The 25050-nt window shown below is 38.7% G+C and overlaps 1 protein-coding gene across 1 annotated transcript in view; it reads right to left on the reverse strand.

Moving 5' to 3' along the window:
• The window catches only part of TEX55 (testis expressed 55), a 32575-nt gene extending 9094 nt beyond the window's left edge, over positions 1–23481 (reverse strand). Inside the window, exons 1-3 of the mRNA XM_041748502.1 lie at positions 22327–23481; positions 21607–21753; positions 20241–20303 (exon numbers count right to left, since the gene is read on the reverse strand). Of these exons, the coding sequence (XP_041604436.1) occupies positions 20241–20303; positions 21607–21753; positions 22327–23481 (1365 nt within the window). The remainder of the gene's footprint in view (positions 1–20240; positions 20304–21606; positions 21754–22326) is intronic.
• Between the last annotated feature and the right edge of the window lie 1569 nt (positions 23482–25050).

Consider the following 25050-nt stretch of genomic DNA (forward strand, 5'->3'; position numbering starts at 1 on the left):
GATGTAAAGTAAATATCAACAGATTTATATCTGGATGATATAATATGGATGGATTTTCTTTTTTTTTTTTCATAGTTTCTATGTCTGCAAAGGATCTCTATTACATTTATATAGAGAGAAACATATAAATTATTAAAAGCATACTCTTTTGGAAATCTTTGTGATAAAGCAGCAAGGAAGCAAACAAGGACCTATGTCCTTGTCCATTCATATGGGCAAAATGTCCTGTTTGCCCATTCATATCCTAGGCATTTCATGTTCTATTACTAGGATTATGTGGGGGAGAAAATAAGCATGAATCTTTTCAAAATAGATAATGTGAACACAAAAGCCCATAACAAGAAAAGAGTAGCTAGGAAAGGAAGATTAATTTTCAGACAATAATGCCACTCCTCCGCCCTCAGTACCTCTCAGAAATCTGGAAGTAAAAAGGTGTATGCATGTCGCTCTCTGCCTGGCCGTTCACTTCACCATCACCTTCCAATGCTTCTTCCTTCTCTGTGGTCATTCCAAGGTGAGCTAACAAACCTGGTGACTGACGCGATGTCTCCTGAGCTGCAAGGTGTTGGTCCTATATGCTCCCTCAAACTTTCCAGCCCTCATGGGGTCTCTCTTTCATCTTTGGGACAAGGAACTTCTCTTCACAGTCACTACATTCCCTAAATGGACCCCTCACTTCAAATTCACTGTTATGGGGCAGGGAGGGAGTCGCAGTGTAAACTGGATGGGAAAGCAATGGGCTTTCTGGAAGTTCTGAGTTACTTCATGGTCTTTGCTCTATGCACCAGTTTCAGGAAGAAAGTTTTCTTAAACCATGATTTTGTCTGCCATACTTTCAGTTCTTCTAAAAGGCCCAGGCACTGTAAGATTTACCCTTCACAGTGGGCCTGTGAAGTATATACTATTATGACTCCCCATTTTACAGATGAGGGAAGCGGGGGGTTGAGAAGATTAACTTGCCCATGGTGACAGAGCTGTTTAGGGGTGACAATTCCCATTGGTCTGTCCTCAGGGCCTGTACTCTTAACTATAGGCTATCCTGTTTGAGGGTAGACAATTGGTGTAACCTTGAAAATGATATTAACATCTTAATTAATGCGATTTTTTTTCTATTAACTGGTTAATGAGGTTAACAGAGAGTAGAATAATGTTCGTGGGATAGGTAAGAAGCCAGTGTCTATGAAACTGGCTCACAAGTCAGTCAGCCCGAGCACCAAGGCTCCCTGTGGGGTGGAGCCGGTCACCAATCAGAGCTCAGCTTCTGTTTTAGAAATGACCAAGCCAAACCTGAAGACTATGTGCCCAAGGTGCCCAGGTCCACCAGTTCTCTGGTGCCTCTTTAAGACTGCTTTTTCTCTAGCAGGTCTTGACTCCCTTTGCAAATTCTACTGAAATACATAAATTTAGGGTTTTTGGCCTTTGATGGGTCAACTGCCTTACGCAGCTGTCCTCTTGCTCAACATTAATTGACATTCGCCTATTCTCTTCAGCTCCTGTAGATGATAAGTGCTTAACTTGGTTCATATTTTAGATTATGGCCATCACAAGATAACGTCTTTTTTTTTTTTTAAGATTTTATTTATTTATACATGAGAGACACAGAGAGAGAGGTGGAGACACAGACAGAGGGAGAAGCAGACTTCCTGACAAGATGACTTCTTGAAGCAAACTCAGCCCTCTCCCAGAAAAGGGACATGCCATTATTAATGACTTTTATAATTGGAGGGGACATTGGCCCATTTCAATAAGCAGTTATGGTTATTATATGGAATGGTTATATGGAGTAAATATATTCCAATAAAATAACCAGTTAGCCCAATTTTTCATCCAATGAAGAAATGTCTCTGAAACATCTTGATATTCAGCTAAAGGGGCAAGTCTATGAAACTGGTTGTGTTTACTGCAGAGACATTTTTTGAGGATGTTGTACACAATCATCCAAGTTGGGTCTAAGATATCTCAGTATCTGGAACGATTATATCTTTCCTAATGAACTAGTTGTTTTTAACTATATTAAAACTACTTTTAACTATTATTAGTTATAAGTCTTCAATCAATCTTGCCTCCGTTCTTATTCTCCCATTGAAACTGCTTGTCAAGTTACAGACAACCTCTATTTTGCTAAATCCGGTAGACACTTCTTTTCATTTTACTTAGTCAATCAGCAGCAACTAGTATAGCTGATGACTCCATTCTTCTCCTACTACTCTCCTCTTCTGGCTTCCATAATACCATATAGTTGTCATGCTTCCCCTAATTCTCTGCTTGCCCCTTCTCAGTCCCCATTGATGTCTCCTCTTGGGCCTGACCAGTTGCATTAGAAGACTCAAGAACAGGATCCAGCTCTCAATTCTGAGTCTGGCTCTGAAACCACACCACCATCAGGAGTCAGCTCCTCCCTCCTCACCTTTCACTCATTCCCACGATTTCCTTTTTTGAAGGTTCAACAGGATAAAGCAACATTATCTAGATTTAAGGAAAATAATAAGAATTCCAGGTCTTTGTCTTCTTATAAGTACAATTGTGTTTCTCTGCTTTTCTCTTGGAACTTGGCCACCAGCTCTTAAAGAACAGTAATTAGGTTGTGGCCTCTCTCAATTTGATCTTAGTAAGCATATATACTTCGGATTTTTAAAAGTTTTTATTTTATTAGATATTGGGGGTAGAAAATTCTGTGATGCAGTTTAAAGCTACACGCTTAATCAGAAGGGTCCTAAGAATGTTTAAGAACATAAACCAGACTTTCTGGTTCCCCCCCTGAAAACAGCTCAGGGGCTTCCTTTTGTGTTCAAGAGTAGGATCCAAGCTCCTCATTGTGGCTTATAAGTTACTCATGTATTCGCCAACTTCATTGGGTACTACTTTCATCCTATCTGTGGTCCAAACACATGGCTTTCACACTTGCCATTCCCGTGAGCAAAAATCCATTGGCCCTAGTGGTTCTGGGCTGCCTCCTCGTCATTCTTCAGGTGCAGCTCTGCTCTCACTTACTCTGAGAAGCCTTTCTTGATGGCCCTTCCTAAAGTAGCCTGCCTGTCAGCTCCACTCTAGTCCCACGCTCTCTTTTATTATTTATTTTTTTCCCTCGCTCTCTTTTAAACATGTTTTATTTCCTTCGTAAAAAATAGGCTCTTATTTGTTGTTTTTCTTCCTCTGCCTTTGCTGCCTTACTGAAACTGGAAGGGTTTAAAATGAATGAATGGGCAGCCCGGTGCCCTAGTGGTTTAGCGCCGACTTCAGCCCAGGGCCTGCTCCTGGAGACCCGGGATCGAGTCCACATCAGGCTCCCGGCATGGAGCCTGCTTCTCCCTCTGCCTGTGTCTCTGCCTCTCTCTCTCTCTCTCTCTGTGCCTCTCTCTCTGTGCCTCTCATGAATAAATAAATAAAATCTTTAAAAATTTTTTAAAAAAAATGAATGAATGAGTTTCTGAATTGGGAGGTTTAGGGTGAATTAGATCTATTTGTCCTGGGCAGGCAGGGGGTAGGGAGCCCATTGCATTAAATAATGCTTGAGAAGAGCTAAAAGTATCTGACAAAGTGCCAGTTTTATGAAGGGATCTGCATTTCTTTCTGTATTGCCCTAAATTATTCTCTGCTTTTAAAATATTCATTATTCTATTCTGATAATAAAATGAATGCACACCCATTGCAGAAAATAAAAAACACTTTTCTTCCTTATCCAGTGATAAATACAATATATATTGTGGTGCAGAATCATCCATTCAGGAACTACTTGAGGTATTATTATGCGTCAGGCACAGTTCTAGCAGGCATTAAACAGATGAAATCCCTACCCTTATGGCACTTTTGATCTTCTTTGCATTGTCCCCAACATAATTGGGATCATAACTTATTTGGTCTTCTAAACCAGTCATTTTCACTTACAAAATGGTGCAGACATTTCCCTATGTGATAATTCTACAACATATTTTTAATGTATATGTTATATCTTACCATATGAATATGCTGTTATATATTTAACTATATCCTAAAGGTAAAAAAAATTCGGATTTTCAATTTTTCAGTATTATAAAATAATGTGAATATTCTTATACATACATTTTTAAACACATTTCATTATTTCCTTAGTGTAAATTCCTAGAATTAGAATTTCTGACTAAAGGGCATGTTTGTTTTAAAGTGTTTGGATTCAAAAAACAAAACAAAACAAAACAAAACAAAATAAAGTGTCTGGATTCAGGGCACCTGGATGGTTCAGTGGTTGAGTGTCTGCCTTTGGCTCAGGGCATGATCCCAGGGTCCTGGGATAGAGTGTCCCATTGGGCTCTCCGCAGGGAGCCTGCTTCTCTCTCTGCCTGTGTCTCTGCCTCTCTCTGTGTTTCTCATGAATGAATAAATAAAATCCTTTGTTTTTTTTTTTTTAATAAAGCATTTGGATTCATGTGATCCAACTGAATTCCAAAGAGGTTGTAAAAGGTATATTCCCCACAACAGTGTAAAAAAGGACCCACTTAACTGCACTTTTAGCTAGGTTAGGTGCCATCTTTAAAACATTCTTTGTCTAAAAAATACTTAATTGGTATCTAATTTTTGTTTGATTTCTATTTCTTTGGCTATAAATAAATGTCCCATTCATGTTCTTGGCCTTTTTTTGACTGGTTTTAAAAATTGATTTGTGGAACTTGTCATATATTTAGGATATTGACCTGCCATGTTCACTGCAACCATTACTCTTGCTTAATCATTTACATTTTGCTAACTTTGTTTGATACTTTTAAAATATTTCATGTCAATTATACAAATATTTTCCTTAATGATTTTCACCTTTGGTATTATGCTTAAAAGAGGGTCTCCAACTCAAGATTTATATTTTCCCATTTTATTTCTTTCAGTCTGTCTCTTTCTCTACTTAACTCTTTGTAGGTATATGTATACAGTTATGTATGTATATGTGTGCTATATGACATGGGGTAGATCCAGCTATACTCGTCCACATAATTAAACAGTAAGTACAGCAACATTAATTGGGTGCATAGAATCTCATTGTATAGATATGTCATAATTTATTTGATCAGTCTGTGGCTGGACATTTTTGAGGTTGGAAAAGTTATCCCCACTTTTTTCTCAATATAAAAATTTGACACAAATCTCCCTTTAAATTCTCCAGGCTTAGTGTCATTTCTGGATGTGTAATTTGACTATACGAGTGATTTCACTTTGGAGCAGGTTGGGTGATGACAAGGTGTGGCTCTAGTAGTAGATGACTAAAATGGAGTGTAAAGGTCATTAGAAAGGAGTAGTCCTTTGTTACTCATACATAGCTCACTGTTCCCCCTGGTATCTGCCCACACTGCGTTTGGAGCCTCTGAGGCTCTGCCTGGAAGAGCATCTTCTCCCTCTACTGAGCCACCTTTGTGAGTTTGGAGGTGGAACTTCTGCCCTGGTTTATCTGTCCCGTTTGCTTTCTGTTTTCAGAAATCACAATAATCTCTGGTTTCTCTCTCTCCTGCCTTGAGTATCAAAATGGATTTACTTTGTTTAAAAAAAAAAGATTTTATTACTTCATGAGAGACACAGAGACACAGGCAGAGGGAGAAGCAGACTCCTTGTGGGGAGCCTGATGCAGGACTCGGTCCCTAGGACCCCGGGACCATGACCTGAGCCAAAGGCAGTCACTCAACCACTGAGCCACCTAGATGCCCCAAAATGGATTGACTTCTTTTTGTAAATCTTTCCTGTTAGTTTTTTTTTTTCCTGTTAGTTTAATGGAGTTTGAGAAAAACAACTTTTTCTTTTTTTAAACAAAATTACAACACAGAATTAGGCAGACAACTTAACTCTGCCTACAGGAATCCTCTCTGTTCATAACCACAGGCCACACTACTACTTTCTTTCTCTGATGCCGGTGTACTGCAAATTCTGCTAATGCTACGGAGGAAAAAATAGCCTTTTGAGAGCCTAAGAAGGGCACTGGCACACTAGTATTGCTTGCCACACATAAAAAGCACAATTTTCTCTGAGTTTTAGCCTTATGTTATTCCCAGACAACTGCCATGATGATTCAAGCACGGAAACACAGATGCCTGGCACCACAGTTGGCCATACCTCTGTGCACAAAAATATAGCTAGACATATGAGCAAAAAACATGAACACAACTGTACTTATATCCTCATGTATATATATTCACATTGATTACATAAGGGAGAAAGAAGGTAAGTGGAGGAGAGTAACACAGAATAGTAGTCAAGAAATAATATGAGGCTTTTTTGTGGAGATCATTTCACCGTAGACATGTATATCTATAATCATCACATTGGACACCTTACACAATGTTATATGTCAACTATATCTCAATAAAGCAGGACACACACATGAGCATATGCGGCAAATAATAGGAAGCTAATTGAAAAAAATAAAGCATTTGCAAGAGACCAAAGAGACAAGGGAATTTGTAAAAAAAAAAAAAAAAATGGAGGAAATAGGATCATTCTCCTGGAAAGTTCAGGTATTCCTGTTTCCAATGTTTCTGAGTTTCTCCTTCACTCCTCTGTTGTAAGGTGGACTTAAAAATATTAATGTCTGCATTTATTCTTTTTTAAATAATAGCTTTATTGATATATAATTCATATACCATAAGATTCACCCTTTTGAAGCATATAATTCAATGGTTTTTGGAACACAGTTGTGCACGATTACTACTAATTCCAGCACATTTCATCACCCCCCAAAGAAACCTCATGTTCATTGCATTCACTCCCCATTACCCGCCCTCCTCTGCCTCTGACATCCACGAATCAACTTACTATCTCTATGGATTTGCCTATGCTTGACATTTCACATACAAACATGGATAACGTGTGGCCTTTGTATCTGGCTTCTTTCACTTGCCAGAATGTTTTCAAGGTTCATCCATGTCATAATCATGGATCAGCACTTCATTCCTTTTTAGAAGTGATAGTCCACTGTATGTATACATACATCACATTTTCTTCACTTTGAGTTTTTAAAAAAATTGTGATAAAAAGCACATCACATAAGATCAATGATCATAACCATTTTTAAACTTACAGTTCAGTGGTATTAAGTACATTCACACTGTTGTGCAGCAGGCCTCTGGAACTTTTCCTCTTGCAAAACAGAAACTTGATGCCTATTAAACAACTTCCTATTTTCCCTACCCCAGTCCGATAGCCATCATTTTACTTTGTTTCTATGAACTTGTCTGCTTTAGATACCTTATATAAGTGGAATTGTACAATATTTGTCATATTGTGAATGGCTTATTTCACTTAGCATCATGCCCTCGGGGTGACCTATTCTGTAGCATGTGATGGAACTTCCTCCCTTTATAAACTGAATACTATTCCTTTGTATGTATTTATGATATTTTGCTTATCCATTCATCTGTCGATTATCACATTTTGAAAATCCATTCTTCACTTGCTGGGCATCTTCGCTGTCTCCACTTTTTGGTTATTATGCATGCTGTTGGGAACATGTGTGTATGGGTTTTTGTCAGGCCATTTATTTTCAGTTGTTTTGGGTATATATGTACGTGTGGAACTGCTGAGTCATATGATAAGACAACATTTAACTTTTTGAAGAATTGCCATGCTGTTTTCCAAAGTGGCTGTGCCATTTTACGTTCCCACCAACAGTGTGTAGTGTTCTAGTTTTTCCACATCCTTGTCAACACTTGTTATTGTCTTCTTGATCACAGCCATTCTAGTGGGTGTGAAGCGGTATCTCACCTTGGTTTTGATTTCCATTTCCCTAATGATGAATGATGTCACATTTATTCTTTAAGTGGAAGAGGGGAGGGGATAGGTCCAGGAAAAATGGCCTAGTTACTGTGATATCGGCGTGGTGGGGAATGTAGTGAGGGAGGATCATTAGGATTGCTCAGGTAAAACAGAATATTAATGCTGTTGATAATAATAGCACTAAAATAGTAAGAGCTAACAGTACCAGGCACTATTCTGAGTGCTTTTACATGTTATCTCATTTAACACTTGGAACACTCGCACCTCCATCTCTCTCTGTTTTTAAAAAAAGATTTATTTATTCATGAGAGAGAGAGAGAGAGAGAGAGGCAGAAGGAGAAGCAGGCTCCCTAAATCCCAATGTGGGGCTCCATCCCAGAACCCCAGGATCATGACCTAAGCCAAAGGCAGACACTTAACCGACTGAGTCACCCAGGTCCTCTCACACCTCCTATGTATAGGAATATCTTCTTCTTTAGAAGAATCCTTGGAGGATTCCTTCAAAGGGGATCCTATCTTTTGATCTCTGGTTGTTCTGACATTTTTCTTCCACGTGGCCATCTGTGTCCTCTCTCAGCCCTACTCTGAAAAGGCCTTCCCTGAGACTCCACTTTCCTTCCTAGCTGACAGCTCATTCCACCTAGATTCTCACTGTTAGTGTTTACTCCGGACCTGGGATTACTTCTTACCACTTAAGCACTAAGACGTGAATATATTTTTAGCTGACTGATCTTCTCCACTAGACAGCTCTTTTAGCAGAGAGCCCGAGTAACAGAAAGTGAGACCTGATCTACTGTGTTATTCCTTCTTCTTTCAGTCCTGTGTGTTCATACAGGATTCTGGGGCCATACCAAGCTCATCCCCTTTGGTCCACTGCCTCACTGCAAAAGTTCAAAATGACAGTTGTGAAACGTATCACAGAAAGCCAATGAGAAGGGCTGAAATGACTGGAGTGGGCTGGCCTGAAGTGTCCTGCTTTGAGAAGTATGTTACAGCTGTCTGGTGTTAGGGCTGGAAGCCAGTGAACTAAATTTAATACTTAATTTCAGACGTTACTGATAACATCCAAGTTTTTGAACACTAATAACTTATGGGTTGTTTTGTTCAACTGACTAATTATAACCTTAGTCACATCACCAACTTTTCTTGTAAGTTCTTTAGCTTTCACCTGGTTTTGCTAGCCCACAATCAACAGACAAGCTGCTTATCTGAGTGGATGACATTTAGTGAGTTTGAGCCCATGCACATTTTGTGGACAACTGAGCTCTGAAGTTATCTATCAGCAGGAGATTTTTTGGTATAATTATTAGAAATGAAATTCAGGTATAAAAAAATAGGATTTGTGCTTGACAGTTCAAACAGAAACTTAATTCATTGTAATGCAACCACATAATCACACCGAGACACCAGTATAAAGAATCAAATCTGCTTTAATGTTCAAACAAATGTTAAACAACAGGTTCAGCCACAAAAATAGTATTAGATGGTCATCTCAGTTATGATTGCTGGGCAGATACTCTCATATCAGACAGATCATGTTAAGGCTTTTTACTTTTAAATACCAGTTACACTGGTTACACATTCCATACAATGTGGATACTCTTCAGGGGATAAAGGTAATGAGGAAATGTGATTCACCTCTCCCACAGGTGTGTACATAGTAATATAACATGTTTGAATTCTGTTGTAGGTTAAAAATCAGAGGAGAGCTGTTCTGAGGATGAGATTAAATCCCATCTACTAAGGGCAAAATATAACAGGCAGGGTCAAAGAGGAAAATAGTAAAAATATATCGGAGGTATTAAGAGATGAGAAAAAAGAGATTACAACAACCACTTTCCATTGAGAGAGAGGTAAAAAAAGGCTGTTAAAATTGTTTTCCACATATTTTGATTGAAAATTTTATAAACAGCTTGGAGACATGATAGCGTTGTATGCTTTATAAGAGCTATGTATAAATTGCTCATATTCATTTCTTGATCCTCCTTGGGATCTGAGAACCAGTTATTGTGCAGCACTTTGGAGGAATGAGTATGAAATACCAATACATGGGTAAGTATAACATGTACATATTTTGTATGATTAGTCAGAGGTGTCCATAACTACTATGTGAATTTTTGAAGTAGATATCCTATAGATTTTTACTGAAAAGTTAAGAACATATTTAGGCAAAGTCACTACCAATGACCGTTCAAAAATCATTTTTCATAGTAAGAGACAGAACATAGTGTTGATACTGAGAGTTGTAAACAATGTTGAGGAGAAATTCACTCTCTGTAGGTTTCACTTTTGTCTCTGTTTTCTATCATTTCCTGTACCTGAGGAGAATGAAAAAGAATTTTTTTCCACTTGCAATTTTGGTCAACTTGGAATTTCCATATCTTGTGAAGTTAAAATATACAGAAATTTAAAATACAAAAGTCCTTGTACTGAACTAGTACAAATAATTTAGACTTTGATAAGTCAAAAATACCTGTTGTAATTTCAGGGGAACCATTTAAAATATATTTTTAAAAGGTTTGCTTATTTATTTGAGAGAGAGAGAGGTAGAGAGAACAGGGTGGAGGGGCAGGAGATAAAATGTCAAGCAGAGTCCAAGCTGAGTGCAGAGCCCCATGCAGGGCTCAATCTCGTAACCCTGAGATCACAACCTGAGCCAACACCAAGAGTCAGATGCTTAACCAACTGTGCAGCCAGGTGTCCCCATTAAAAAATATCAAAAAGAATTATTAGAGCAGTGGCTCTATTCTGTATGATACTGTAATTATAGATACATTTCATATATATTTGCCAAAACCTATAGAATTTACAACACAAAGAGAGAATCCTAATGTAAACCATGGACTTCAGTTAATACTAATAATATATCAGTATTAGCTCATCACTGTAAGAAATGTACCATGCCAACTCAAGGTGTCAATCATAGGGGATTCTAAGGGTGGACAATGGGGAAGGGAGAGGGAATAAATGGGATCTCAAGGTACTTTGTTTAATTCTTCTGCAAACCTAAAAACTACTCTAAAAATATAGTCTATCAATTTTTTGAACTCACCCTAATGGGAAACCAACAAAAACATTTCAGAATGTATAACTTCTAAACTAATAGAAAAATAGAGTCATAAAAGAAGGCAAAAAGAAGAGGAAAAGAAACGGAAGAAGTAGAACAAATAGCATATGCTTGGACAATAGATGTAAACCCAATTATATCTTTAATAACATCAAATATAAATGGGCTAAAATTAAAAGCTTGTCAGGTTTGAATAATGATAAAAACTTATAATATATGCTATTTATAAGAAAGACATCTAAAACTTAAAGACAAAGTAAAGTTAAAAGGATATCATATCATTTAAAAATTGACTAAAACAAATCTGATACAGCTATAACAATAACTGAACAGAGTTGTCAGAGTTCACGATATATCCCTTATAGCAAGTTCAAGTAACCAGAAAGTTATAAGAATTCTAATTCACACATACCTAATAACATAACCTTAACTACATACACACAGCATAAATTAACAGAACTAAAGGAGATAGGCAATCTCACAATCATATCAGCAGACTTGAACAATGTATTTAGCAAACTTGATCTAATGGACATATTTAGAACACTTTCTAATAATTGCAGAATAAAGTTTTTCAACCCTAATTAACTCATTTACGGTTAACAATGTGTTGTATCATAAAGCAAATCAACACATTTCAAAAATTTAAAATCTTCTTTTATGAGTAAAGTGCAATTGACTTAGAAATCATTAACCAAAAGGCAATTAGAAAATCTAGTATTTGATAGTTTATATAAATAATATCCCTAAGCCCTTGAGTTGAAGAAGAAACATAATGAAAATTAGAAACTATTTTGAACTAAAGAAATGGAAATACCAAATACTTAAACTTATATGATAAAACCTTAAATGCATATGTTTTATACAAAAAAAGTAAGAGCTGCTTCTATATGCAAGAAGAAGCACTTACAAAATGAATTCTGCAAATAACACTTATACACTATGAACAAAAATCAATTGATGTGATATACCACCTTCATAAAATGAAGCATAAAAATCACATGATTGTCTTAATAGATCCAGAAAAAGCATTTGACAAAATTTAGCACCCTCAAAATTCTCAAAAGGATAAGAAATAGAAGGAAGTCACCTCAACATAATAAAGGCCATCTATAAAAAGCTCACAGTTAACATCATACTCAGTGGTGAAAACCTGAAAGCTATTCCTCTAAGTTCAGGGACAAGAAAACAGACCCCCTCTTGCCATTTGAACATAGTACTGGAAGTCCTAGCCAGAGCAATGAGGCAAGGAAAAGAAATAAAAGGCATCCAAATAAAAAAGGAAGAAGTAAAATCATCTTTTCCACTTAAAATGGATTGCATTTTCTAGGTTTTTTGTAAGAGAAACATTTTAGACCATAGTCTGAATATTGTGAATGGTATGTTGTGTAGATTGAGTTCTGTCATTATTTCTCTAATGAATGTTGAAATAGGAAAAAAAAAAACTAAAATTCTTATAGAACCACAAAAGACCTTGAATAGCCAAATCAAGCTGGAGAAAGAACAGAGACGGAGGCATCACACTTCTTTATTCCAAAATACATTACCAAGGCACAGTAATAAAAACGATATGGTACCAGAATAAAGACAGATATATAGAACAGAATATAGAGCCCAGAAATAAATCCATACATATACAGTCAACTGATCTTCAACAGGGTGCCAAAGCTACACAGAAGGAAAGGAAACTCTTCAACAAATGGTGCTGGGAAAACTGTTTACTACAAAAGAATGAAACTGGATCCTTAATAAAAATAATCAAAATGGTATAAAGACTTAAACATAAGACTTAAAACTGTAAAATTCCTAGAAAATAATGTAGAGGGAAAGCTTCATGACATTGGTTTTGGCAGTTATTTCATGGATGTGACACACAAAGCATATGCAACAAAAAAAATGAGACTACACCAAACTAAAAGTCTTCCACACAGCAAAAGAAACAACACAGTGAACAGGAAACTTACAAAATGGGAGAGGATATTTGCAAACCATATATTTGATAGAGGATTAATTCCAAAATATGTTTTGTAACACTGACAACTCAAAAGAAAAAAAAAAAACAACCTAATTTAAAAATGGGCTAAGGACCTGAATACACATTCTTCAAAGAAGGCATATAAATGACCAACAGTATATGTATATGAAAAAATATTCAATGTCACTAATCATCAGGGAAATGCAAATCAAAAACCACAACAAGACATCATCCAACACCAGCTGGGATAACTATTACTAAAACAACAAAGACAATGTAATAAATATAGGTAAGGATGTGGAGATGTGGAGAAATTGGAACTTCTGCACACTATTGGTGGGAATGCAAAAAGAATGTAGCCACTATGGAAAAAATATGGAGAATCCTCAACAAATTAAAAATAGAACCAGAAATTCTAATAATTCTAATAATTGCAGAATAAAGTTTTTCAACCCTAACTAACTCATTCACAGTTAACAATGTGTTGTATCATTATTAAATTCCACTTCTGGGTTGCTTTATTCATTCAAAAGAATTGAAATCAGGATCTTGAAGAGATATGTTCATTGCAGTATGATTCATAGTAGTCAAGATGTGGAAACAAAATGTCAATCAACAGATAAATGGATAAAGACAATGTGGTATATCCACATAATGAAATACTATTCAGTTTCAAAAAAGAACAAAGTTCCGCAATATGTGACAATATGGATGAATAAAGACATTATGCTAAGTAAAATAACCCAGTCACAGAAAGACAAATACTGCATACTACTTACATGAAGTATTTAAAGTACAGATTCATACAATCAAAGAGTGGTGGTTGCCAGGGGTTAGGAAAAGGGGGAAATAGGGAGTTGCTAATTAATGGGCATAAAGTCTCAGTTAAGCAAGATCAATAAACTCTAGAGATCTACTATAAAACATTGTACCTATATTCAATATAATGTATGATTCACTTAATAACTTGTTAAGAGAACAGATTTGATGTTAAATGTTCTTACCACAATAAAACTTTAAAAATAAATGGAAGAAACAATGAACAGATGCCAACTCCAAGATGATCCAATGTTGATATTATTAGATAAGCATTTTAAGGCTGTTACTATAGCTGCATTCAATGAAGTAAAGGAAAATATACTGGAAATCAAAGAAAATATAAAATATACCAGAAGACAAATAGCAAATAAAGAAAAGGACCAAACAGAAATTTTAGGACTGAAAAATAAAAAATTCACTGGATGGGCTTAATAGGGAATATAGATGACAGAAGAAAGAGTCATTGAACTTAAAAATAGAGCCAAGGAGTTCTTTGACCTGGAGAACAAGAAAACTTGAAAGAAATGAAGAGAACTTTGGAGAATCTGTGGGATAATATCAAAAGGTCTATCATAAGGTTAATTTGAGTATTGAAAAGAGGGAGAGAGAGAGAGAACAGGACAGGAAAATATCTGAAGAAACTGTGGCAGACAACTTCCAAAATTTGGTAAAAGAGCTAAATTTATAAGATTTAAGCAGTTCAGCTAACCACCCCCCCCCCATCATAAATTCCAATGAACATCATGGTAAAACCTCTGGAAACTAAAGAAAATGAGATTATGAAGGCAGTTAGAGAAAAATGGCACATTACATACAGGTAACAACAACTTGGATGACTGTGGGTTTCTCATCCAAAAGTATAAAGGCCAGGAAGTAGTGAAACCACATTTTTAAGAGCTGGACAAGTCAATTCAGAATTCTATATCCAGCAAAAATGTTCTACAAGAAAGAATAAGTCATAGATTACCAGGTAAAAGAAAACGATAAGAGTATTCTTTGCCAGTAGTGCTGCAGTACAAAAAATGCTGGAAGAAATTTTTCAGGTTGAAAGGAAATAATTTCAGAGAGAAACATGGAAATTCACAAATGAAAGAAGAATATTAGAAATAGAAATTATCTGGATAAATGCAAAGATTACTTTTTTTCTCTTGAGTTCCTTAGAACACATATGATTATTTAAAGCCAAAATTATAAATTTATTATAAAAAAATAAAGCCAAAATTATGAGATGCCTGGGTGGCTCAGTGGTTGAGCATCTGCTTTTGGCTCAGGTTGTGACCCCGGGGTCCTGGGATCCTGTGACCCAGGTCTCTGCAGGGAGCCTGCTTCTCCCTCTACCTATGTCTCTGCCTCCCTCTGTGTCTCTTGTGAATAAATGAAATATTAAAAAAATAAAAATAAAGCCAAAATTATTATCTTGTGAGGGTTTTCACTTATGTAGGAAAGTGATAGACAAATTTAACATAAAAGAATAGATGGGACTAGAGGACTCTATAGGATTATAAAGCTTCCTTTTCATGTGTAGTGACACAGTATCAATTTTATACTGTGAAAGGTTAGGGGTATATATTGCAATCCCTAGAGCAAGCACTAAAAAATAATAAGAGGTATAGCCAAAAGCCAATACACAAATTAAAGTAGGATAGTAAAATTATTCAAATAATCCAAGAGAAGGCAATAAAAGTGGAATGGAAGAATAAAAGAGACAAAAGGAAAACAAATAATAAAATGAGAGCTCTAAATTCAACCATATTGATATTTAGGTTAAATACTAAAGGCCTAAACCAAGGGTTGGCAAACTTTTTCTGAAAAGAGCTGAATAGTACATATTTGAGGCATTGCAGGACACAAACTATCTGCTGCTCCTGCTGCTGAATCTTCCTCCTCCTTCCCCTCTTCTTGTACTTTTCTTCTCCTTCTTCCTCTCCTTTCTCTTCCTCCTTCTCATTCTCTTCCTCTGTCCCCTTCAACCACTTTAAAAGGGCAAAATTTTTCTAACCTTGTGGGCCATTTAAAACCAGGTGGTCCATAGTTTGCCTACTCTTGTTCTAAATGGTTCACTTAAAAAGCAGAGCTTAAAAAAAAAAAAAAAAAAAAAAAGCAGAGCTTATCAGAAAGGATAAGAAAGACCCAATTCTGTGGTACCTACAAGAGGCACAATTTAAATATAAAGCATAGATGGGTTGAAGACAAGTGGATGAAAAAAATATACCAAGTAAACTGTAAGATATGAAGGCTGGACTGGCTATATAAATATCAGAGAAAATAGACATCAAGGTAAAGAATATTACCAAAGAGAAAGATGGTCATTCATAATGATAGAAGAGTCAATTAATCAGAAAGACATAATAATCATAAATGCGCATATATCTTACTGTTTTCAGAAAATTTCCTGGCCTTAGCACAGGAAAAGAGAACCCAAAAGGAACTCTGCAGACCTTTGAGTTAAGAAGATGGAGCTGAGATCCTGGGGAAACCAAGACAGTTATGGTTCACAAACCAGAGATGGGAGAATGTCACAGAAAGTGCTCTGGAGATCTGCAGAAGGTCCCTGTCAAGTAAGGTATCCCCTGCATAGACCAGCGCATGTGTGTAAGAAAACTACCAGAGGCCATGGAAAGAACCAAGCGAGGAATAGTGCCTATTACGACCAAACTGGAAAACCTCATGATTCATGGGTTGAATACTCAAAGAGTCTTGCCTCAGGAGTGGGAAATAATTAGCCCTAGACTGAAAACTCTTCTGTTCCTCTAAAAAAATCTTAAAAGCAAAATCTGAAAAGATCAAGCTGTTTCCAAGTAAATTAGCTGGGCCCCAAAATAAAGTCCAAGAATATTTTACAAAAAAAAAATATAGCACCCACCAAAGCAAAATTCATAATATCTTACATGAATTAAAAATTGTCAGGCATATACCTACAACTAATACAATGTTATGTGTAAATTATATCTCAATAAAAATATTACCAGGCATATAAAGAGGCAGGAAAATTAAAACTGTTATTATAACTATATTCTCTATGTGCAAAAAGTAAAGAAGAGATATCATCTTTACAAGCTAAAGAAAGATACAAACTAAAAGATACAAACTAAACTCCTAGGGGTGTAACTACAGAATTATAATATATGCAGTGAGAAATATACAGACACTTCATTATTAATGCCACTTTAGACGTTGTAGAAGGCAAGATTACTAAACTTGAAGACACAGTGATAGAAAGTATCCAAAATGAGATAAAGAGAGGAAAAATATTTTAATACAGAGAATCAAGTGAGCTGTGAGACAATTTCAAGTGGCCCATTATACGTGTATTTGGAGTTCTTAGAGGAGGAGGCTGGGACAGAAATATCTTTGAAGGAATAGTGGCTGACAAATGTCCAAATAGGATGAAAACCATGAGCCCACAGTTCTTAGAAGTTCAAAGTACCACAGCACAAGAAACATAAAGAAAACTAGAACAATGCTACTGTAAATGAGTATGAATTGATCAAAAATACTTTTTTTAAAAAAGATTTTATTTATTTATTCATGAGAGAACAGAGAGAGAGAGAGAGAGAGGCAGAGACACAGGCAGAGGGAGAAGCAGGCTCCATCCTGGGACTCCCGGATCACGCCCTGGGCTGAAGGCAGGCATTTTAACTGCTGAGCCACCCAGGTGTCCCTGATCAAAAATACTTTGACAAACTTTCGGACAGCAATCTTTTAAAGCTGAACTTATGTAAATACTCTCTGACTTAGCAATTCCATTTCTAGATATGAACCCCATAGAAACGCATGTACATATGCACCAAGAGGTAAGGACACAAATGTTCATTGCAGCATTGTTCATAACAACCAAAAGTCTAACTCAGAGTAGAGAATACAGAAATGAAAAGGAATGAATATGCACAAAATGAATGAATCTCATAAACATACTGTTGATCAAAGCAAGCCAGCCCCCAAATAATACATAATATTGATTTTATTTATATAAACATCTAAAAAAGCCAAACTAATCCAGAAGTCAGAATGGCGGTTATTTTGTGGAAGAGAAAGGGTAGTGATTGGAAACAGGCACCATGTGGGATTCTGAGGAGCTGGTAACGTTCTATCTCTTGCCTGCTGGGTAGTTTCATGGGTCTATTCAATTAGTGCTAATTAGTCAAGTTGTACAGTTTTGATCTGTGTAATTTTCTGTATGTATGCTCAAAAAGTTTTGTAAATGGAAATAGACATATTTTACTACATTACCAGAATAAGGGAGAAAAATCATGCAATCATCTCAATAGATAAAGAAAAATAAGTTGATAAAGTTAATGATATATGATGAAATGACGTCAGAAAAGACTAGATGAGAACTTACTTAATATGATTAATAGTATCTATAGAACAGTACAAACATCATACTTAATGGTTAAATAGGGAAAAAATTTTTTTTTAAGATCAGGAGGCAGCAAAGTGAACCACTGTAGCTATTAATTCTTACATTAATTCTATTGGAGATCCCTAATTAGTGTACTATTATCAGTCAGTATCCCAACAGAAAATAAATGGCACATTCAAAATAGAAGAATTCAATGAAAGTTCATTCAGAAAGGGTTTATTTAAAAGAATTGGGCACAAGAGACTCACAGAAGACAATGCAATAATCCAAAGCCAGCAAAAGTGGAGCTAACTTCTAAATCATGAAGGCCAAGAGGAGGGGACATTACTGGAATTCAGAAACAAAGAGTTAAGCAAAAAGACATCTTGAGAGGAACAGTGCTCACAGACAACTCTAGACAGATCAAAGGGAAAGAGCCAGGGAAGTAAACCGGATCTCACTCTCTTTCCTCCTTCTAATCTTCCTCCAGGGTTTCCCATTGGCTTAACCCAACCAGAAGTCAGAAGGAATGAGAGCCTGTTGATCTAGTCCATATGGATTATCTACTTTGTAGGGCAGAAAAGAGAAAAAGGTGGATCTGAAGAGGCACACAGAAGATGCATAATAAATGCAATAAGACAAGGGTTAAAACAGGGTAAGGACTGGAAAGCTCAAATAAAACTGTCACTATTTGCAAATGATAGGATTGTATATGTAGAAACACCCAAAAACCCAATTTACAAATACATGTTTAGAATTAATAAGTTGAATTTAGTAAGGTTGCTGGATATAAGATCAACAACAAAAAAATTAGATTTATTTCTATATGCCAGGAATTAGAACCTGAAATTTTAAAAACTTCTATTTACAATAGCATCACAATTATAAAATACCCATGAATAAGTGTATCAGAAATATGTAAAACCTTTGTGCAAATGATAACTGTACTGAGAGAAATTAAAGACCTAAATAAATGCAGAGGATAAAGGATTGGAAATACTCATTGTTTCAAGCCATCCCTTCTTCCCAAATTGATCTACAGATTCAGTGCTATCCTAATAAAAATCCTACCAGGATGCACTTCTGATTGTGTGTATATAGGTCTGTGACTTGACAAATAACTCTCTATATTGATACAGGAATGCACAGGCCTAAGAATAAGCAGGATATTTTAAAAGAAAAATAAGATGTGAGGACTTGCTCTGATTGATATTAAGGTTTAAGGTATACTAACATAAGACAGTCTCGTATGGAGCAAGGATAGACAAATATCCCATCAGAATCAAATAAAAAGCAGTGTGGGAGAAAAACCATGAGACACTCAACTCTAGGAAACAAGCTGAGGGTTGCTGGAGGGGAGGTAGATGGGGGATGGGGTAATTGGGTGATGGGCATTAAGGAGGGCATGTGTTGTGACGAGCGCTGGGTGTTATATGCAATGGATAAATTATTGAACGCTACATCTGAAACTAAGTATGTACTATATATATATTGACTAACTGATTTAAAATTTAAAAAAGATTAACAACAACAAAAAAGCAAGGTGGGAGGTATGGTCTTTTCAATAAAAGGTGCTTGTTCATTGGATGTCTGCTTAGGAAAAGAAATGAAACTTGATCCCATCTCCCACTCTACACAAAATCAATTCCGAAGTGACTGGACAGTAATGCCAAAGGCAAAATAAACTAAGTTTAACTTTGCCTCCCACCTCCACCCCTGTCCCCACCAAAAAAAAAAAAAAAAGAAAGAAAAAAGAAAAAAGAAAGAAAACCACAAACTTCTATGAGATAATATAAGGGGTTATGGTCAGGAGTTTAGACTAATGAGACTTCTAAAAGAGGACAGAGGACACCAGAAGTACTAATCATAAATTTAAAAGGTTATTGTATCAGAAATAAAAATTTCTGTTCATCAAAAGACACTTCTAAGAGATAAAAAGGGAAGGCAGAGAGCAGAAGAAACCTGCAACCAACACAACAAAGGGCTCATAACCTTCTAGAACATGTGTAAAATCATGACAAATGAGTAAGAAAAGGACAAAAAATCCCATAGAAAAATAAGTATTTCCCAATGGCCACTACACAAATGAGAAGGTATGTAGCTGCCTTAGTAAAAGCAGATTGAAGCTGCAGAGATTACCAGTCATCCATCAGTATGGCTAATGCTAAAAAGACATTAGCGTTCAACACTTTAAAAATGCTCACTTCGTGATAACCCATGGAGTTGTACTTGTTTTGTTTTGTATGCATGTACATGTGCTGCATTTTATAATAAACAGAATTAAAACTTGTTCTCTTTCTCCTATGACATACCTGGCCCAGCATAAAACTGAGGGGGTCTTCTGGCTTTTCAAAGACTAAGTTTTCAGTGATCTGCTGAGAGAGAGCATAAGGCATCACGTTATGGTTCTGAACTAAAGGTATATGGTCAGGTTCTAGCTGACGTCATCTCTTGCACTAACCTAGCACTGCAGCCTTTTAAAGAAATTCATGGACCTCTACAAAGTGACAAATTACTTTCTTACTATTGATAAGATTAGGCAAAAGATATAGAGCAGGGTTAATGAATAAAATCATTCATCTCTGTTTTATATGAGGAACCCAAGATTCACTGAAGTTAATTAACTTTCTTCAAATCACAAAGATGAGAAGTGGCAAAGTTAGGCTGGAGCTCTGGGTTAACAGGTTGCATAATCTGTGCTCTCACCTCAATACTCTACTTCTTTAAACTTTAACTTTTCTAGTTTAAATGTGTTTTTTTTTTTTCCAGTTTAAATGTTTTGAGGTGGGCCATTCTCATTTTACACCTTTCTAACCACAAAGTTACTACATGCACATACACATGCATTGCTGGGTAATAATATTAATATAAAAATAAACACGTCAGGCAAACAAAACCCACCAAACAACAAAGAGGTCATAAATGCAATCACTTCTTATAATTCTATATCGAGCATAGAAATAGCATACTTTCAAGGAGGTTCCAGCCCCATATCCTGTGGTCAATAATATTTGTAATTTCAAGAATTAAAAGCAACTTTTACCTACTTCTTTTTCTCCCTAAAGAATACAGGCTTTCAGGTGGTCAGATTGGTCATCTTTTGAAAGTATTATATTGTTGCCTGAAAAAACTTTTTTTCCTCTCCTTTTCAATTGACAATATTTTGTCCTTCCCTCCCAGTCTGGCTCAAGCTGTAACCCTTGGCGAAGTTTTTCCCTATCAGTTACCCTGTCTGATCCCTAATCCCTCTGAAGGGCTTCATATCACACTAAGTAGCATTTCTTGGTGTTTGCTTTTTAAATTTTATTTATTTATTTGAAAGAGAGAGAGAGAGATTGAACGCATGAGTGGGGAGAGGAACAGAGGGAGAGGGAGAAGCAGGCTCTCCACTGTGCAGGGGGCCCTACACAGGGCTCAATCCTGAGATCATGACTTGAGCTGAAGGCAGACCCTAAACCGACTGAGTGCCCCCTAAGCCCCGCCCCCTTTCTTTGGTGTTTATAATTTACTACTTTTGGTTAATACCTCTCAGTGCACTTACTGACTTCTCAATGAGATTATAATACTTTTATAACAAAGGCCCATTCTTGTACCTCTAAAAGCCAGGTCCAAGTTTGTTTTTTTAACATTGTAATTACTGTAAAACTCACTCTTAAAGAATGAGGTTGAGAGATTTACCTGGAATATCTGCAGAATGTGGTGCTTCTCCATGTATCGTAGTGAAACTTGATAGGGATCTTCATATACAATAGGAGGGAACTGCCTCCTGTACGTTTGATTGTATCCAAAAGATTTCCTTAATCCTTGGTATTCTGAAATCTCATCCTGAAATAGAAATATTCCCCCCAGAGAGTCTTTTTAATAAATCAAAAAGCCCAGGAAGTTTTGTTGTAATTGTTGCCCTTATCAGCGGCACCTGGTGTTGATGGGACCTGAACACCAGGAGTTGGAGGAAAGACACACTATGATGACAAATCTGACTGATCCTCCTGGCAATGTAATGCACCTCGAGTCCCGGGAGATACCTTATGCATCTCTAATCTACTTCAAATACTTTTCTCTTCACAGGGATCTCCAAAAGCCTCCAAATTCCTTTCCTTTGCTAGAAGCCCAGAGAGGGGAAATGACTTAGGAAAGCAACAGAACCAGGACCTGAACCCTGAATCCTGGCTCATTCGTCCCTCCTGAATGGCTTTCCTGTAACAGAGAGGGCAACACATCTCCCACCCTTCTCCTGCCTTTCCTGAATCTCCTGACTTCCTGACTAAACTATCACGCGTCGGTTTATTCCTCATCTTTGATCCAACATGTGCCTTCTCCCTGCCCCCATACTACCAAACAGGCCCTTGGCTTGGCCTCCAGTGTCCCAGGTGGTCATCAAATGCCCCTTTAACCTACAGGCTTGGTTTCTGCGGCTTCAGTTTTTTCTCGACTGATTATATAGTCCAACTTGGATGAGATACAGGGGAATCTTTGGGAGTAGAATTGGTCTTCTGCTTGCAAATTACTGGTGAATCTGGCATCACAGGCGTCCAATCCTTTCAGACCGGTTACACTTTCAGTGTCAGATTCAGCTGAAGTCCAGGAATTGTCTCGGTCTATTTCTTCGGTCTCAAATTTGCAGGGTTCTACTCTGGGTTCAGGCTCTTTGTATTCCTTACTGTAACCCAGTTGGCTAAATATTTTGTCATCATATGGGCCGGGTGCTCCGTAGTCAGCCAGGTGGTCTTCTTTGTAATTCTCTCCATCCATTGAGGGGTCAGCCTGGTCACTGCCGTCATCCTTGTCAGCTGCAAGGTGCTGAGCACTGCTATGGGCTTGCTCAGCTGCTTGCTCTTCAACTAGCTCAGGGGCTTCCTCATCCACGTCTGGGTAGGTCTTTATAAGCGTTCTGGGGTCACCTTGGATAGATGGTCTATAACCAATCTTTTCAGAAGTTCTTCGCTCAACCAGTCCAGACAATCTGCTGCCAATCTGTTCAGAAGTTCTCCGGTCATCCTGGCTGGACGTTCTGTGGCCAACCTGTTCGGGGGCTCCTTGCTCGGGTGCAACAGAGCTTCTGCCGACGACCTGCTCAGAAGGTCTCTGGCTGGGCTGGGTAGACGGTCTGTGGTTAATCTGCTCGTAGGCTCTTCCTTCAGTCTGGCTGGACCTCCTGCTGTCGGTCTGCCCGGAAGCTCGTCCCTCGGCCTGGCTGGGCCGTCTGTCTTCCATCTGTCCATCAGTCCTTTGTTCCAGCGGAAGAAACATCTGGCTGTTAGTGTCTTGAGCACCCCCAGGGCCGGTCTGGCTGGACGTGCTGCCATCCGTCTGTCCGTGCGCTCTCTGGTCACCCTGATCAGATGCCTGGCGCCCAGGGGGTTCGGACTCCCTGCGGTCAGTCTGTCCAGACATTCCCAGCGCAGCCTGCTCAGCCGTCCTGGGGTCATTCTGCTCATCTACCTCTTCTTCATCCTGGTCCCGCCAGGTGTCTTGCTGGCCATCCGTGCGGCTGTCATCTGGGGACTTGGCTGTGCTCTCGGGACCCAAGGATTCTGCGGGAGGTTCTTCCATGATCCGCACTCTGCACCCCACCCCCACCCCCACCCCAGGCGGGTCTAGGAGGCCGGAAGTCGCGGGGCGGGGCGGGGCTGGTCTCCTAGGTGACGTCGCGCCCACGGGCTTTGTTCCGCCCCCAGGGCGCCTGCTCTTCCGGTGCGCGTGCGCAGAGGCGGCTTGCGCCCCGCACGCGGGAAGAGCGCAATTCCGGTGAGCGGAAGGTGATGGCCGCGTGCGGCGTCGCCCCCGCCCAGCGTCTAGGCCCCGCGCGCTGGGACTCGGTGCCGCAGAGCCGACCCCCCCGCGGGTTGAGGTTCCCCGCGGGTGCGTGAAACGGGGTCGCCCAGGGCGCTAGCGGCGGAGGCCGCCGGCCTATCAGGTCCCCGCCTCGGGCCTGCAGCGCTGCTAGCTCCCCCCCACCCCCGATGTAGCAGGTGGGCCAGCCCTGTGGATTGTTCTGTTTTTTTTTCTCCTTTTCCTTTTTTTGTTTTTTAAACTTTATTTATTCACGAGAGACGCAGAAAGAGAGGCAGAGAGAGAAGTAGGCCCCGCACAGGAGCCAAACGCGGGACTGGATCCCGGGTCTCCAGGGTCACGCCCTGGGCCGAAGGCGGCGCTAACCGCTGAGCCACCCGGGCTGCCCCGCCTTTTCCTTTTTTTTTTTTTTTTAAATTTTTTATTAAGAAGCCATTTAAAAAAATCCTGCCTGTAGCAGCAGTGCCCGTGGTGTTTTCAGGGGCCCCAGGAAGAGCTAAGTCCTCCTAACGCACCTGTCAGCGAGACCCCGGTCAGGTGACACCTTCCTCGCCATCAGCGTGTGGGCTGGGGAGATGCGCTCCCCCACCGCGTGCTCACCACCTCGCAGCTCTGCGCGCCCACTGCCGCGGGACCACCCCGCTCTGTCCCCAGGGACAGGTGAGCAGCTGATTGCTCCCCTTTGGGGGAAGAGCTGGCTTGGCTCTTGGGAACTTGGGGCTGTGCAAGCCCTAAGGGGTGTGTGTGTGTGTGTGTGTGTGTGTGTGTGTGTTGTCTGTTTTGTTTTCTGTTCTCTCCTCTCTCTCTGTTTTACCCGAATTACTCATCCATGGCTGGAAGTCTACAGGGAAGATTGGAGATCCCGTGAGAATGAGTCTTCCAGGCACTCCATGTAATGGACTTAGAGCAGAAGGGAGGAAGGTTAGGGTTAGGATCCCAGAAAAAAAAAAAAGGAGTGTAAGAAAGGTGGGGGAAGATGGGAAAAGGAATATCTAACACGTGGGAAATTTGAAACCTGATGGTGGCCGCTGTGGTCTGTCTTTTGAGATGTGACCGCCCCTTTCTGAAAGAAGCTTTAGGAACCCACTTGAGGCCTGCATGCCCCTTCCTTTCAAGAGGAGGGCAGTTCCGAGGTGGTGATTGATGAGACATTTGTCTGACCCTTCAAAGCCTGGAGTCTCTGAGGCAAGCCAACCGTTGGTAATAGAATACCAGATACGCCTTTTTTTTTTTTTTTTAAAGATTTTATTTATTTATTCATGAGCGAGGCAGAGACACAGGCAGAGGGAGAAGCAGGCTCCATGGAGGGAGCCCGACGTGGGAATTGAT

Source organism: Vulpes lagopus, chromosome 1, assembly GCF_018345385.1.
Source record: "Vulpes lagopus strain Blue_001 chromosome 1, ASM1834538v1, whole genome shotgun sequence".
NCBI classification, from domain to species: Eukaryota; Metazoa; Chordata; class Mammalia; order Carnivora; family Canidae; genus Vulpes; species Vulpes lagopus.